This window comes from Cucurbita moschata, unplaced genomic scaffold (genome assembly GCF_002738365.1).
Source record: "Cucurbita moschata cultivar Rifu unplaced genomic scaffold, Cmos_1.0 Cmo_Scf00001, whole genome shotgun sequence".
Taxonomy (NCBI): Eukaryota; Viridiplantae; Streptophyta; class Magnoliopsida; order Cucurbitales; family Cucurbitaceae; genus Cucurbita; species Cucurbita moschata.
The window spans coordinates 3,772,819-3,790,956 of NW_019268517.1; the positions used below are offsets into that span (position 1 = coordinate 3,772,819).

Below are 18,138 nucleotides of genomic sequence, written 5' to 3' on the forward strand. Positions count from 1 at the left end.
ATATATATATATATATATATATATATATATATATATATATATATATATATATATATATATATATATATATATATATGTAGCGCATATTCCCTAATTTGAATTCGAACACTTCGAACTCACTCGTCACACTGTTCTATGGTTTAGTCCGATATGAGCTAGCAGAAAGACCTAATGGACATATAGATCATGGGCTCCAACGATCCAAGATTAACCGGTTAAACTCATTAACCTTGTTAACCAACATTCGTTAACTACTAGAACACTCTACTATAGCCTAGTAGTTGCACTCCCTTGACTATAGATATATTTCTGTCCATTCGATATAACCATGATTAGTAAGTCAATCCTTCACAGGTTGTTCATAACTAGAGCTGGGTCAATTTACCGTTTTACCCCTAAAGTTACTTCTTGTTCCTTAAGTCCCACTGATCCTCTAATAAAAAATTGATTTGTGGTCAAACCACCAAACCAAATCCCTCTCGGGCCAATGAGAGGGTGGGGCCCCTTGTTCAAGACCTGGAGTCAGTACTTAAGGGAACAACCTCTTTACTATCCCTAAAAGCGGGTAGGAGTGATTTCTATCTTGCACTCTATGTCCCCAGCTATTCACCCAGTCTTACCTTTGAAATGAGAGGCTTATGGAGTCGGCGAACTCAGGCCACTCTCACCCATGCAAATCTAAGGATAATTCTGAATAAACAGGAGTTCATAGTTAGCTCAGAATTAAGGTCGAGTTACTAGGTCATCGAGTGAAAAAATCAGTCTCAATAGTAAACGACATTATAAAGTGAGAGTGATTTTCTTCATGGTTCGATCTTATGCAATACTCATTGCATAGGACGCCCCCACTCACATGTGTCCACATGTACAATTTAGTGATCACATTGTTTATATCATATACAAAAGTGGGCCGCATCCATAGTGTCCCCAGGATAAGGTACTCAGCCTTATCCCTATACTATAGATCATTTTGACTATATACTTGAACTTGATCCACTCTTATGTCTCTACATATAGTTCAAGTAATCATACTATAGTCAGAGTATTCTTAGTTTATTGGATTTAGATTAATGATCGTAAAATTCACTTTATTCATTAACAATCTTTACTGAATAAACATCAATAATAACTTTATTGAAAATAGAATATATTTTTATTTACAAACTATGAGGTTTAGGACATAAAACCCAACATAAGAGAAGTTATGCAACTACTCATGGGGCTCAATGAGTCTTATAAAATGGTGAGATCTAACATATTGATGATGACTCCATTACCTAATGTGAGGCAAGCCTATTCATTACTTGTACAAGAAGAGATGCAGCGTCAGGTAACTTTTTAACCTAATGAGAATTTCTCAATTGCAGCAGCGTTCAGAAGAAGATAACATTTTAGAAATTCACCAAGGACAAATCATGTAAACACTACACTAGAAGTGGTCATATAATTGATGAGTGTCGAGTCCTCAAGTTTCACTATAAATATTGTGATAAAAGGGGACATGCAGAAGATCGATGTCGACAGAAAAATAATTATGGAAGGGCAGTATAAGTCAATCAACACAACAATCGTAGATATCGATCGTCTGCAAATATGGCTGATATTTCTCAGCTGAATATAGAAGAACCGTCACCTGATTTCATTCCAAATTTTTCTTCTAATCAATTACAACAGATAGCACAAGCCTTATCTGCACTCAATCCTCGTTCTTCTGGTAATTCTGACAGTTACATCAATGTTGGAGGTTTGTTTCTGGTATCTGCATTATACATTAATTCTATTAGTTCTAATTCATGGATTCTCGATAGTAGAGCTACAGATTGTATAATATCCAAAGCTTCTGTTATGCAAAGGCTGCAATCATTTCTACAATAAAATTTCCTAATGGAGAGACAACACATGTCACATACCGGCAATATTTCCTTTAATCCTAACATTAAATTAAACAATATTTTATGTGTCTTCATTCAATTTAAACCTAATGTCCATCACCAAACTTACAAATGACTTGAAATGTTGTCACCTTCTATCCTAATTCTTGTGTTATGCAGGACTTGGCTAAAGGGAAGATGATTGGCTCGGGTAAACAATTCAGAGGTCTCTATCATATTTCTTCATCTCCAATCAAATATTGAACTCATCAAGTATCCCAGTCATTTGATTTGTGACATTTACACCTAGGTCATTCTTCATTTTCTCGTTTTAAATTTCTAAATGATCAATTGCATTTTAATAATGCTATTTCTCATAACTGTAATATTTGCCCATTAGTAAAACAAACTAGGCTGGTTTTTCCAAGAAGCTCAATAAAAACACATTCTGCCTTTCATCTGTTACACTGTGATGTTTGGGGATCTCATAAAATTCCTACATCATTCTGGTTTGGGATTTTCTCAATATTGTTGATGATTTTACTCGATGTACTTGGGTTTTTCTTAAACAACATAAATCAAAAGGACATCATTTTTTAATGAACTTTGTTCAATTCGTCCAAACTCAATTTCATACTACTATCTACATATTATGATGAGACAATGGGACTGAGTTCTTATCTTTGCAACCATTTTTTACTTCTTGTGGCATTGAATTTCATCAAACTTGTGTCTATACTCCACAACAAAATAGAGTCGTAGAACATAAGCATCGTCATATCCTAAATGCAGTTAGATCTCTCCTCTTTCAGTCACATGTTCCACGTACTTTTTGGAGAAAGTGCATTTTAACTGATGTTTATCTTATAAATAAAACATCACACCATTGTTATCTAACAAGACACCCTTCGAAGCACTCTTCAAACAACCACCTACATTTCATTATCTTAAAGTTTTTTGCTGTAAATGTTATGCCACTGTAGTACATCCTAAGAAAAAATTTAAACCTCGGGCAATTTCATGTGTTTTCGTAGGATATCCTTGTTACAAAAGGTTTCAAGTTGTATTACATGCAAAATCACAAATTCTTTATCAACCGTGATGTTAAATTTTGTGAAGATGATTTTCCTTTTTCATCAGCTTCACAAACTTTGACATTAGCTACTTCGACTCCTATTTTACCACTTCATGATTCATCCTACTCAAATATCTATTCTAATCCTCTCTCACCTTCTATTCCTTCACCTTTTATTTTTTCATCTCCTCCATCTTTTATTCCTTCTCTAAATTCACCCACTAATTTGAATCTTATCCCACTTGATACATCAGTTCCAACCCGACATTCTACTCGTACCAAATAGCCTTCAGCTTGGCATGATGATTATGAGATGTCTTCTGCAGCTATTAATTTAACCTCTAGTTCAAGTCTCGGCAGTGACACCAAGTATCCTCTTCATCATTACCTTTCATTCTCTTGTTTTTCTCTCACTCACCGTGTTTTTCTAACTCTTATTATAGCCCAGATAGAACCTAAAACCTATGATGAGGCAGTTGGCGCCCCATTATGGCAGCAGACTATGAATGCTGAAATTGAAGTTTTGGAAATGTAATCATCTTGATCTCTCATTCCTCTACCACCTGGTCATAAAGCTATTGGCTGTCGTTGAGTGTACAAGGTTAAATACAACTCTGATGATTCTATTGAACATTATAAAAGCTTGCCTGATAGCAAAGGGATACACTTGGATAGTATTTGATTACATAAAGAAATTTTCTCCTACCTTGTATTGATTATATGGGTGCATTGGGAGTCCTTTCCAACACTATCAATTATAAGTTTGCAATTATAAGTTCAACACAAGAACCAAAAAATAAAGTTGTAGCAAGTAATTTATAGCAGTTAAGTTTGTTAACAATAATGGGAGTTGGCTACTATGCCAGTGCCCATCTCTAACCATTCACGTCGCCTCAATTTTGTATATAACCTATTAGACGTTGCTATCGTTTCAAACTCAATTTTATATATGACCTATTAGACATTACTATGGTTTCATACTTTTACAAGTTTCGACCGAGATTAGTACACATTTTCGAGCTTGTAATGGGTTGTGCACCTATGAGCTATAAAGAGACTCAAGGGCTTCCATTTAGTGCAATAAATTCAAGCTTAGACCCTCTCAAATGTAAGCTGCTAGACTTTGGGTATTTATCTCTCAAATTTTGGCCAAGTTAGAGAGTTACACTGAACCATTTTGGATTAAACCAATTTATACACGTTCAAAATCGAGTTTACAACAACTTTGTAAAAGACCCAAAAGACTGAAAAACTACTATAGGCTATTCTCTCAATTCAAGTTCTTGAAGGTTGTTTAAGAGTAAAATTGGAGAAATTCAATTGAAGCGCTACACCTAAATTCATCCCTCAAGACCACTTCCATTGAGTTTGTTGGGTGTGACAGATTTTTGAAACATAACTTTTTAGTTATTTGAAAAACAACATGGATCTCCAAAGGAGTTGTTTGAAAAACTTGTAAGGGTCACTTGGAATTGTCCTAAAAGCTAAGTTTACTCGTATTAGAGTAATTATGAAAGGATTAGACTAATAACCTCACTTAAGGACTAAAATGGATGTTTTAGCAGAGAACGTTCTAATAGGATTTAGTGTCAAGTAATTTAAGGAATTGACCCACATAATGACATCGACATTTGCTATGCATGAAATTTTAAAGGATGATCTAATAAATGAAATATTGATACATGTTAAATTTGAAGTTCATAGATGCATGTTTAGTTTATAAACCAACATTATAGGTAAAATGACCATAATGCCCCTACTATACACCTACGATGTTTCAATGTCTAAAAGACTTGAAACTTTATATGAGATCTACTTATAACCTTATAAACGTTTTATATATGATTTAAAGGTAATAAAAATATGTGTAGGGCGTAAACTAGCGATAAGGTTAAAAATAACGAAAATGCCCTTAATAAATATTGTATAGGATTTTATGACTTCTAACGAACTTCAAATGACATGAAACCTACTTATGACACATGAATTTATGAAGGATTGATATGATTATGAAATGTCATGTAAACCTTATAATTATGACTTTTGCCTAGATATGCTTCAAGTTTTCATGAAAGACCCTCGGAGATAGATTCATAAAGTTGTGAACCTATGTTCTAGGGTGAAGAGTCGAGCTAAGTAGGCTAGTTCTCAAAACACCCATATGCCTAATATGCATCAGATTGGTAGGATCCACTCAACCCAATCCTCCCTTATGCCCTAAGTCACCCTAGACCTCTCGATAATGCAGTACATTATGAATATATATTTTTCTCACTTTAATGTGATGATCTACTTCAATTCCTAATCGGATGTCAAACTCAAACTATGTCATAGGGACACAGGGAAATTCCAGGACAATCATTGGCCAAACAAAGATTCCAAATCTTGGTTGGAATCTCAAACATAAGTATACTCTCAAGTTCATGTTGTTTACCAATCATGTGACCTAGTAAGTCTTCTAGGGAAAATGTTTTAGAATTAAAACTAGTGTTACGCATTGGGTATAGAGTGAAAGAGGATAGTCATGATGAGATCTACACTTCTTAAACTTATTCAAGGTTGAGGGATCATACAAGTGCGTAAACTAGGGTTAGGCATCAGACAAACCAAGCTTTTTGACTCGGAATTCATGACCTAGGACCAAGGTCCTTAGAACAAAATAAAGTTAAGATTGGATTTGGGAGGAAAATAGGGAAAACAGGAGTTAAACGAGACAAAAATGGGCTTATACGCGCTTCCACACGCAAGTGTCACGCGCATGCACTTTTGTTGCAGCCGCGGGTCATCGATTTGGTTCGGGTGGACCACGGGTCCTTGCGGTTCATCTCGTAGCGCGAGTGCCGGATTGGTTGAGGGACGCAGGTCAGGTGTCGCAGCAGCGAACGCGTGTGGCTGGAAAACTGGAACCGCGTCGCTCCAGGCGGCGTTCACGTGTGTCTGGTGGCTATCGGCGCATGAGAGACCTCTCGATGGTTGACACGTGGCACGCCGTCACTTTCTCTCTCCTCCTAGCAGAAAAGTGGGTTTCCAATTTGTTTTTCGACATTCTTCTCATTTTTCTATCTCTCGATTCTTAATCCAAATCAAAATGACTTCTTCAACAAAGTTTTAGATCATACTACAACCTACGTTCCAGTATTTTTTTTATTGATTTTTACTTAATCATACAACGAGTTATGTGCGTTGGAAGGAGATCCGTTAACATCCTTACCGTTCTTGGAAAGATTCTCAGACCTCAACGTTTCGTCCGATTTTTCTCATGAAATCAGCGGCGGATCTTCCATAGATGAAGGTAGCAAACTTTAACACTCTATTCCTAAAGGAAGATCTCAAATCTGAAGAGAAACGTTCAAGATCTTAACTTGTGAATTTCTCTTGGATCTTGACGGAAAATGGAACCTCAACAACACGAGTCCTCTTTTTCTTCAAGAACAAACTTCAACGTGTAAGCCTTGGTCGAAAATGAACTTCGATGATGGTTCTGACGAGAAGTCCAGCAGTTTGCTTTCCCCTCTCAAGTTTCTCTTCTCTCAACTTTCTTTCCCACACTTTTCTCTTTGCAGGTGATGATATGTGGAAAATCCTCAACACCCCTATAATGGGCTGAGGTGCAAAATGCCCCTTTTGCCCCAACTTTGACCGTTTTTTAAGATCTCATGGATCCTTAAGCATGTTTTTAGAATATTAAGTTGATTAAGTTGATTCTGTTAAACATGTAATGGTTCATGGAGTTAACTTGTGAAGCATGTTTCTAATCAGTTGAACATATTTTCATCATCAGACGCCTAAGTTTTAATAAAAAACGCTCTAAGATAATAATTAATGAGAGACGGTATTGAGTTAAAATGTGGGTGAAATTGGAATTTGTGGGTGGGTGGAGTTGGGTTCAATAATCTTGATATCAATGGACCAAATAGCAATTTTGCCTCTTAGAAGGTGTAGAGAGAACAAAAATTGGAGAAAAATTATTGTTATCCGTACATGAAATAATGAGCTCAGTGTTATTAACATCTAGTACAAAGAAATAAAGCGAATTCAAAGCTGTTGGGGTGTAGTGCTAAGACTTGTGGGAAGACTTGTGCCATGGCAGCACCTAAATTTAATTATGCGTACCTTGTAGGAAAGTGGTCTCCCTTGACAACTTACACGCTCCACTCCACCCAGTCAATGCAACTCCTCCCTGCTTCTGCTCCTGCTCCTGCTCCGTTGTTATAATTATAAACATCCACCACCAACTCCGACGCCCTTCCAAACAAATCCATGGCTGCTACCGCTAAATTTTCGTATCTTTCTTCATTGCCGGCTGGTTTTGTTTTCCGTCCCACGGTGGAGCAGCTCATTACCCACTACCTGAAGAAGAAGAATGATGGCAACGAGTGTGTTGTTAGTTTTATCAAGGAGATCGATCTGTACAAGTTCGAACCCGAGCAACTCCCAGGTATGCATTTATCACATTCCTGATTTTAGCTTTTGAAGATGGAGCACACCTCTGATTGTTTCCTTTCCCCTGTTCCTGTGCAGACAAATCGTTTATCCCATCTGATAATTTTGAGTGGTTTTTCTTCCGGGCCAACACCTTGGTCATTGAAAGAACCACGGGTACTGGCAGCTGGAAATCCAGCGGTGATCCCCGCCCCATCAAGGCTCGAGGAACCGATGAAGTGATCGGAAGTAGAGAAATCTTCGTGTTCCATCGAGGGCGGGGAGACAAGGGTGTAAAGACCAATTGGGTGATACGCGAGTATAGGCTTCACCCAGACACTAAAATCCCTTCCCAGGTCTCATTTCCCACGCTTCTTTTATTCCCAATATGATGAGTATTTTTAAGTAATGAGCTTTTTGTGGTAACATTGTCCCTCTTATGTACTGCTGCCCATGTAGCACCCATTCCTCATTTTTAAATTGAAGGATAAAAATGCAGATGGAGAGAAGAAAATCACACCGAAGGTAAGAGTGTCCAATATGAACATTTTGAACATAACCTTGTATGCAGAGCTCGAGATGACCTCCTTAATTTTTAACAGCCTGGAGCTGGAACTTCCAAAAATCCAGATAATGCCATACAGAGTGTATATGATTTTGAAAAGCACATTACGGAATCGGTGTTCGGCAAGCATAAAAACTTGGACCAGATGACATCAAACAAACACGAGGAATCGGAGGAATCAGATGACGCTTATGCTGATGTACTGAGTAAAAATTATTTGATTGAATTGTTTTGCAGTGTTGCAGCCACACAGTTCCTCATCCTTTGCCCTTCTTTTCTCACATATTTTTACTTGTCAATTCCAGAACCAAATAAGAAAGTTGCGTAGAGACCCCATAAGTGTAAAGTTATTGACGGTCAGTGGCAACACTAAACCCCGCAAGGTTGTATCCGAAGGAAGTAAACAACAAAAAGGCCCATTGTCGGAGGAAACCCCAACTACAGAGACGTCCCAATACAAGGTGAAGGGATACGCGTATTTATAGTGTAGAGGCTATTATTGTTGTGACAATACATGTCACATGATTTCCCGATACTCTTAGACTCTCATTTTCAATTCTGCAGACTCAAGGGGATAACGCGCACACACAAATTGTGAATCCACCCCACTCATCTACCAAACGCATTCACCACAACTCCAGTCAACACCCACTGGTCTGTTTTGCGAAAGCATTGCTAGGCATCGTGATGTTAGTAATGTTTGCCCGAGACATGGTGCTATACCGACACAGGCGCTAAATATTAGCATGAAGCATTGTCTCAATCTCGGCTTAAGCTTTTTCATATCATGTATCTGTCTTCTGCCTCACAGGCCTTGTATTGAATTATATGGCTACTATGACGTCGATGCCCCTATTTTCTATGGAAGAATTTCTTCAATATTGTTCGAGTCTAGTAAAGCTTTCTTCTTCGAGAACCACTATGAATTTGTTCAATATGCTAACGGTAGGTTTTATGTCCCACAGTGTCTCAAATGGTGAGATGAAACCTAACTTTGGTTGGGGAAGTTTGTTGATCATATGGGCAACAATTCACCTAGCTTCACCCTAAAATCTTTCCTAGAACATTTTTTGCCGATAGCATACTTCGAAAAATCCCTACTCTCTACTATTTTTTTTTTTTCTTTGGCACAGGTAAATTGATGATGTATCCTTGATTTAGGTTACCCTAACTAAAAATGAGCTTAAAGATATGCCCTTGCTTTTCCAGTAATCATGGTGCTAACTCACCATAAGCTTTAGGGGCTAGAGGCTACCCTAATACAAGATGAGCTCAAGGTTTAAGATGCTACATCATGATAAGCTTTATGATGATCCTTGGTTTTCTAGCGACCAAGAAGTTACCTAACTCAACATGAGCTCAATATTAGCATTTGATTTTTAAGTAATCGAGACGCTGCCTCATGATAGTATTGGTATAACTTTTGGTTTTCAAGCAACTAGGAGGCTGCATGAACAACTTTTGATTTTCAAGTAATCATGATGCTACTCTAAGGTAGCTATTGATTTTCAAGTAATCAATATGCTACCTTAAGTCCATGAAGCAAGACAAGAAAGTTAAATACATACTCATTCCTTAAAGGTCACTACATGCCCCAAGCCTTCTAAGATGGAATATTGCTGGGTACCACTCAAGAACAAGAACGAACCAATAAAACAAAAAAAAAAAAAAAAAAATTAAGGATAAGAACCAAGAATAAGATTAAGGACAAAACAAAGATTAAAAACTAAGGATAAGGACTAGGACATTGATCCACATAAGTTCTCATAACTAAGGATCTAAAATTAGACAACAACCAATATTAAGAACTCCGGACTCAAGAACGGAACCTAAGGGCCTAAACTCTCAGATCAAGAACAAGAATATGACAAGAAAGAGTATGGTACCCTAGCACACCTTAAAGACACGATTAAGATCCTACGAACATACTACTTAATGAATTTTTGTACTCGTTCAAGTTTTCTTTTATATTTTATTCTATGCTTGTCTCATAAATGAAGTAATTGGGAGCTATCTCTATCAAGTATGTTGTAGAGAAAATGTCTTGAAAATTCTAGAGAAAAGATAAAAGAAACTTACCCACATCTCAGTGAGCTTCTCCAAGCTAATTTAGTCTCCACCCGCTTTTTAACATATTCATAGAAGTTATTGTACCAGTTTTCTTTCGAGAGAGCATAACGATTTTAATGTGATTTTAAGGATGCTCATCCGAGAAATTTGGATCCTGATAAGTCTTATATAATGTTAAGAATCACAACTCTCTACAATGGTATGATATTGTCCACTTTAAGCATAAACTCATACCAATAGAGATGTTTTCTTCACTTTTGACTACACCTTCAAGGCTAGCAAGTCGATCCCTCATGAGTTGTTTGTAACTACAACAAGGTCAAAAGTTCGTTTAGCCCTGTAATTATATACTTCACTAGGGGTGTACATTCAACCTGGACCAACCCAATCCAAACTACAAGAATTGGGTTGGGTTAGATTAGCATTTTGGGTAGGGTTGGATTCATTTTTCTGAACCCGAACTGAATCGGTTCGATTTTCGAGTTCATGAGTAAAACCCTCGGGTTGACCCGAGGCAAAATTAAATATATATAAAATATATTTAAATTATATTGGATTAGTCAAAGTGGCAATTTTTTTAAAAAAATATATTATAAAAAACAATAATCCTAAATTCTAATTATTTATTTTCTATATTTAAACCAATCCTTTCCATTTTTATATCTTTATATTTTTCTTACTTTCTATTTTTTTTGTTCGTTGGTTTTTATTGATTTTTTTTTTTAATATTATAAAAAACAATAATCCTAAATTCTAATTATTTATTTTTTATATTAAAACTAATCCTTTCCATTTTTATTTAATTGATGATATATCTTTATATTTTTCTCTTTCTATTTTTATTTAATTGATGATATATCTTTATATTTTTCTTACTTTAACCAATTTTACTCCCACCCAAGTTCGAATCCGAATCCAAGCAATTTTTCTTAAATATTATAAAAAACAATAATCCTAAATTCTAATTATTTATTTTCTATATTTAAACTAATCCTTTCCATTTTTATATCTTTATATTTTTCTTACTTTCTATTGGTTTTTATTGATTTTTTTTTAATATTATAAAAAACAATAATCCTAAATTCTAATTATTTATTTTCTATATTTAAACTAATCCTTTCCATTTTTATTTAATTGATGATATATGTTTATATTTTTCTTATTTTCTATTTTTATTTAATTGATGATATATCTTTGTATTTTTCTTACTTTAACCAATTTTCTAGAAATGTCGACTATTATAGTCTTTAGTTTTATAATAATGTTGAACTATGTTTTTGCTCGTTGTTTTTTATTGATTTTTTTTTTTTGTGAATAATGATGAATTGATTTTTGTTTGTTTGTAAATTTTTAATATATTTTATCTAAGATTGTATCCGAATAATTATAAATTATAGATAAATAAAACTTAAAAATATGATAATGTAATTTCATGATATATGTTTATATTTTTCTTACTTCAACCAATTTTGAAGAAATGTCGACATTTATAGTCTTTAGTTTTATGATAATGTTGAACTATGTTAATATGTTACAATTTTCGCTCATTGTTTTTATTGATTTTTTTTTTTTTTTTTGTGAATAATTATGAATTGATTTGTGTTTGTTTGTAAACTTTTAATATATTTTATCTAAGATTGTATCCGAACAATTATAAATTATGGATAAATAAAACTTAAAAAAAAAATTGACAATCCAACCCGAACCCAACCCGAAAATAGAAGGTTGGGTTGGGTTGGGTTATGAAAAGTTTTGGGTTGGGTTGGGTTGGGTTGGGTTGTGAAAAGTTTTGGGTTGGGTTGGGAAAAGTTTTGGGTTGGGTTGGGTTACCAATCCAACCAACCCGAACATTTGGGTTGGGTCAAAAAAATCCGTCAACCCAACCCAACCCAACCCGTACCATGTACACCCCTATACTTCACCTTAAATATCATTAATTCTTTAATAAATAATTTGTTGATGATTCAATCATAAACTAAGTTCCTCTCTGGCCGGTAAGAGGGTGAGTCCCATTGTTCAAGTCTCAAAATCAGCACTTAAGGGAATTACTCATCTACATACTCGTATCCTTAGGAGCAAAGTCATCTCTAGAAACTATGTTCTCAACTCCGTATTTGGTCAAGTCTGATATTCATCAAGTCAAAATCATCCTCACTCATGCAAATTAAAGGACAAGCCTGTTGGGTTTTATGTCCTAAAACTCATAGTTTGTAAATATAAAACATATTCTATTTTCAATAAAGTTATTATTGTTGTTTATTCAGTAAAGATTGTTATTGAATAAAGTGAACTTTACGATCATTAATCTAAATCCAATAAACGAAGAACATTCTGGCTATAGTATGATTACTTGAACTATATGTAGAGACATAAGAGTGGATCAAGTTCAAGTATATAGTCAAAATGATCTATAGTATAAGGATAAGGCTGAGTACCTTAGTCTAGGGACACTATGGATGCAGCCCACTTTTGTATATGATATAAACAATGTGATCACTAAATTGTACACGTGGAGACATGTGAGTGGGGGCGTCCTATGCAATGAGTATTGCATAAGATCGGACCATGAAGAAAACCACTCTCACTTTATAATGTCGTTTACTGTTGAGACTGATTTTCTTTTCATTCGATAACCTAGGTAACTCGGTTTTAATCCTGAGCTAACCATGAACTCCTGTTTATTTGGAATTATCCTTAGATTTGCATGGGTGAGAGTGGCTCTAGTTCGCCGACTCAATAGGCCTCCCATTTCAGGGGCAAGACTGGGTGAATGGTTGGGGACGTGGGGTGCAAGATGAAATTCACTCCTACCCACTTTTAGGGATAGAAGAGAGGTAGTTCCCTTAAGCACTAACTTCAGGTCTTGAACAAGGAGCCCCACCCTCTCATTAGTCTGAGAGGGATTCGGTTTACTGGTTAGACCACATACCAATTGTTCATTAGAGGATCGGTGAGACATAAGGAACAAGAAGTAACTTTAGGGGTAAAACGGTAAATTGACCCAGCTCTAGTTACGAACAACCTGTGAAGGATTGACTTACTAATCATGGTTATATCAAATGGACAGAAATATATCTATAGTGAGAGGAGTGCAATTACTAGGCTATAGTGGAGTGTCCTAGTAGTTAACGAATGTTGGTTAACAAGGTTAATGAGTTTAACCGGTTAATCTTGGATCGTTGGAGCCCATGATCTATAGGTCCATTAGGTCCCTCTGCTAGCTCATATCGGACTAAACCATAGAATAGTGTGACGAGTGAGTTCGAAGTGTTCGAATTCAAATTAGGGAATATGCGCTACATATATACGATATATTTAACTGCATTTTTGTTTTATTTACGAATTAAACAAAAAGAGAGAATCTTAAATATTTAAATTTATTTAAATATCTTAAATCAATTATGCGTTGGAATTGATTGAGATTGGCATTTGAATTAATATTAAATATTAATTAAATAGTTTAATTAATCCTTTAATGTTACCTTAATTTGAAATTCATTATTCAAATTAATTGTTGAATTAAAATGAAGAAAGTCAGAATGTTGACTTCTTTTAATGAAAAAATCCATGTTATGGAATTTTAAGGTGTCAAAATTTGGTTTAACGAAATTTGCATACTTGACAAATAAACCCGACAAATTTGAGTGGAATTTTGAGTGTCAAAATTTGGTTAACTCAAACATGCATGCTTGTCACATAATCCCAAACATTTGAGTGGAATTTTAAGTGTCAAAATTTGGTGATCTCAAATTTGCAAGAACATGCAAACATGACTCTTTAAATAGAGTGATCATGGTACATGGAAGGTCTTCTTCTTAGTGAAAAACCTTGAGAAAAAACCTCTCACAAACACTCTCTTCACATATACAAAATCCCTCCCAAGTTTAGCCACTCACCAGATTCCACAATCCCGTTCTAAGGCCAGATGATAGTGGAGAAGACACTAGTGGTGGTTCGAAACCGATTTGTGAGGAAAAAGGAGTTTGAACTACAAAAGGTTAGTATTTAAACTCAAGTTTTAATACTTATGAATATGTGGTTATTTACTATAATTAATGTTCTAAAAGTGCCTAAGATCCAAATTGCTTCCGTGTTATATTAATACCAACAAAGCCCATACAAGCAAAAGTTCATTACTCACTCATGATTAAGATCGAGTCTCATATGATCATCCAATGTTATAATACTCATTGTATATGATACTCTCACTCATATGCCTCCATATGAGCGATTTAGATCAAATCATACTTAATAATTATAAAGTGAGCGGAATCAATGTGTTACCAAGATAAGGCATCAAACCTTATCTATTTACGGTAAACTATTTAGGTTATTACTTGAACATGATCCTCCAATATCTCAACCACATACTGTTCCACGTTAGATTAATATCCTTGGATTTTTCATACCATGGATAATGTTAAATAGCAAATAAAACAATTAAAATGATTAATAAAAACTAGTTAATGGCATAAATTTTAATATAGGTTAAACAAGAATAAGTTGTGATCGGACATAGATGATCAAAATGAATTGTTTAGAACTTTAATTAGGCATAACCATGCTATTTTGAACCATGACAAACCGAACAACCTGAGAGAGACTTAGATTAGACGTTATTATGTTGTCTCTTGAACCTTATGATCGATTAAGTTAAAAGAAGTCTTATTTGACTGTCCAAAAGCATGTTAGTGGATGATATCTACATGTGCCCACTGATGAAATTCACTAGATACGATGTAAATCTAGGCTTATGACAAGCATATCAGACCGTTTAACTATGCATATTGCTATGTCTGATTATGACCCACTATTAGTGTCGTGAGATTTTATGATTACTTAAAATACTATACGGGAATGATTCGAATTCAACCCTTAATTGTGAACTCATCTCGATCGGTGAGCATTTACCTAGTAACAAGATATGTGTATTCACCAACCTATAGTTCATTATACAAGATAGAAGGCTAGTAAGGGAGCTTTAGTTAGCACTTATAGCATTCTATGTAGACAAACATAGGCTTACATTTGTACAATGACGACACGGGTTGGTAGATGTGATTGAAGGCCAAGTGATGACTGAACCTCCGATTCCCTGTTGTTTAGATGACTGTACCATTAGCTTCAAGGCAAATAAGGGATAGATTTGCTAAAGAATTTATGAAGAGACAACTTGTAACGCCTCTAATTTTCTTTAACCTAATTAGTAACGTCACCCATGCATATATATCTCATTAAGCAGAAGCTCATCATAAATAACCTTGAAAGAGTCTTTCATAAAGATTCATGAATCCAAAACAAAACCTAAACTCTGAAAATAAACCTCAATACTGAATTCAAAATAAATCCAAATAAAACAATACTCAATGCTATAACTTAAAACGGTCAAATAGTAAACTCCTAAAAATATCCCGTCTCCAACTTCCATGGTGGCCTCAACTCCACCGTAACCATACATTGGCGCCTTTCCTTTACCTGAAAAATGTAGGTAGCATGTGGCTTGAGTATTTTATGAAATACTCAGTAAGTCACCCCACTGTTGGGGTTAGGAATGCAAACACATGCAACATATGAGCGGGACCTAACTTTTCATAAACTTTTCATAGCCTTGGGCGCTTATCTATTCCGGGTAGGGTTGGATGTGTGGTACTCCTTCACACATGGCCGATGTATGTGTACATGGACCCACCAGGCGGGCTCATATACGTACCCCTCGGCCTAGCTTGGTCGGGCATAACGTATTACACGTTGCCGGACATCACAGAATAGAAAAGGGCCCGCATTATATCATGACTGTTAAGGATAGTTGACCGTCACTATAAGGCAAATATCTAGATATTTGCCTTACATTACGGGTTACCATATTTGCCCTCTTATTAAAGGCAAATATATTGCATTCATTTATTATTCTTTCCTTTTATTACTATTTCCATAATATTTGTAATTTACCATATTTCTGTATTCTGAAAATAATTATAAATAAGAGAACTCTCACCCCCATTGAGGTGTGGTGATTCAGCAAACATTCATATGGTATCAGAGCCCTTTCGGTTTAACAACCCTGATCCTTTCTTCTCTATGGCTTCCGAATCTTCTTATCATCTTCTTCCTTTCAATACTCTAATCCATATGATCACCATCAAACTTTCTTCCTCCAATTATCTTCTTTGGAAAAGCCAACTTCTCCCTCTTCTTGAGAGTCAAGACATGCTGGGCTATGTCGATGGAACCAGGGTTCCACCACCTCGCTTTGAACCAGAAACCTCTTCAACACTCAACCCCAAATATTTGGCATGGAGAGCAGCCGATCAACGACTTCTCTGTCTCCTGCTCTCCTCTCTCACTGAGGAAGCCATGGCTGTTGTCGTTGGTCTCCCTACTGCACGTGATGTTTGGCTTGCGTTGGAAACTACGTTCAGCCATCAGTCGAAAGCTCGTGAACTGAGACTCAAGGATGACTTGCAGTTGATGAAACGTGGCACCAAACCTGTTGCTGAGTATGCCCGTGCCTTCAAAAAAATTTGTGACCAACTTCATGCCATTGGCAGACCGGTCGAGGACATTGATAAAGTGCACTGGTTCCTTCGTGGACTCGGCACCGAATTTTCAGCTTTTTCTACTGCTCAGATGGCTCTTACCTCTATCCCCTGTTTTGCAGATTTAGTCTCTAAAGCTGAAAGTTTTGAGTTGTTTCAGCTCTCCCTTGAGTCCTCTAACTCCACTCCTACAGCATTCACAGTCACTAATCGTGGTCGCACCCATGGAAGCCACCCTGCTTCCTTTACCAACCAGCGAGGTCGTTCTTATTCTCACAAAAATAACTCTTCTAATCGAGGACGAACCCACTCAAGTCAAGGTCGTCGACCACCTCACTGCCAAATATGCCGCAAAGAGGGCCATTATGCTGACCGCTGCAACCAACGGTATGTTCGACCTGATTCTTCTCATGCTCACCTTGCTGAAGCCTTTAACACGTCATGTTCTATTGCTGGACCCGATACTGCTGATTGGTTTCTGGACACTGGAGCTTCGGCCCATATGACTGCCGACCCATCTATTTTGGATCAGTCTAAAAATTACACGGGTAAGGACTCTGTGATTGTAGGAAACGGTGCTTCCCTACCCATTACCCACACCGGTACTCTTTCACCTGTTCCAAATATTCACTTGTTAGATGTCTTGGTTGTCCCTCACCTCACTAAAAATCTTCTTTCCATAAGTAAATTAACGTCTGATTTTCCTCTCTCCGTTACATTTACTAATAATCTTATTACTATCCAGAATCGTCAAACAGGAAGGGTGGTGGCAACCGGTAAAAGAGATGGAGGGCTATATGTGCTGGAGCGCGGCAACTCTGCTTTTATTTCAGCCCTTAGAAACAAATCTTTACGTGCTTCATATGATTTATGGCATGCTCGTCTAGGTCATGTGAATCATTCTGTTATTTCTTTTTTAAATAGAAAAGGTCATCTTTCTCTTACGTCTTTATTGCCTTCTCCATCATTATGTAATACCTGTCAGCTTGCAAAAAGTCATCGATTGCCTTATTCCCGCAATGAACGTAGGTCGTCTCATGTGTTAGATCTTATTCATTGTGATCTTTGGGGTCCTTCTCCCGTCAAATCAAATTCGGGTTTCCTTTATTATGTTATTTTTATTGATGATTATTCTCGATTCACTTGGTTTTACCCTTTAAAATTTAAATCTGATTTTTTTGATATTTTTCTTCAATTTCAAAAATTTGTGGAAAATCAATATTCTTCTCGTATCAAGGTATTTCAAAGTGATGGTGGTACCGAATTTACTAATACTTGTTTCAAAACTCATTTACGTAATTCTGGCATCCACCATCAACTCTCTTGTCCATATACACCTGCTCAAAATGGTCGTGCTGAGAGAAAACATCGTCATGTGACTGAGACTGGCTTGGCCCTTCTCTTTCACTCTCATCTTTCTTCTCGTTTTTGGGTTGACGCCTTCAGCACTGCAGCTTATATTATCAACCGGTTGCCTACTCCACTTCTTGGAGGTAAGTCACCCTTTGAACTCCTTTATGGCTACACTCCACATTATGACAATTTTCATCCCTTTGGTTGTCGTGTTTATCCTTATTTGCGTGATTATATGCCTAACAA

The 18,138-nt window shown here is 36.2% G+C and overlaps 1 protein-coding gene across 1 annotated transcript; it reads left to right on the top strand.

Moving 5' to 3' along the window:
- The first annotated feature begins 6,841 nt into the window (after positions 1 to 6,841).
- LOC111443163 (NAC domain-containing protein 40-like) lies at positions 6,842 to 8,852 on the top strand. Its single transcript, XM_023080852.1, has 6 exons — positions 6,842 to 7,384; positions 7,468 to 7,724; positions 7,828 to 7,893; positions 7,971 to 8,132; positions 8,239 to 8,394; positions 8,498 to 8,852. Exons 1-6 carry the CDS (start codon positions 7,207 to 7,209, stop codon positions 8,669 to 8,671), a joined length of 993 nt encoding a protein of 330 aa, XP_022936620.1. The 5' UTR covers positions 6,842 to 7,206; the 3' UTR covers positions 8,672 to 8,852.
- Positions 8,853 to 18,138: the final 9,286 nt, after the last annotated feature.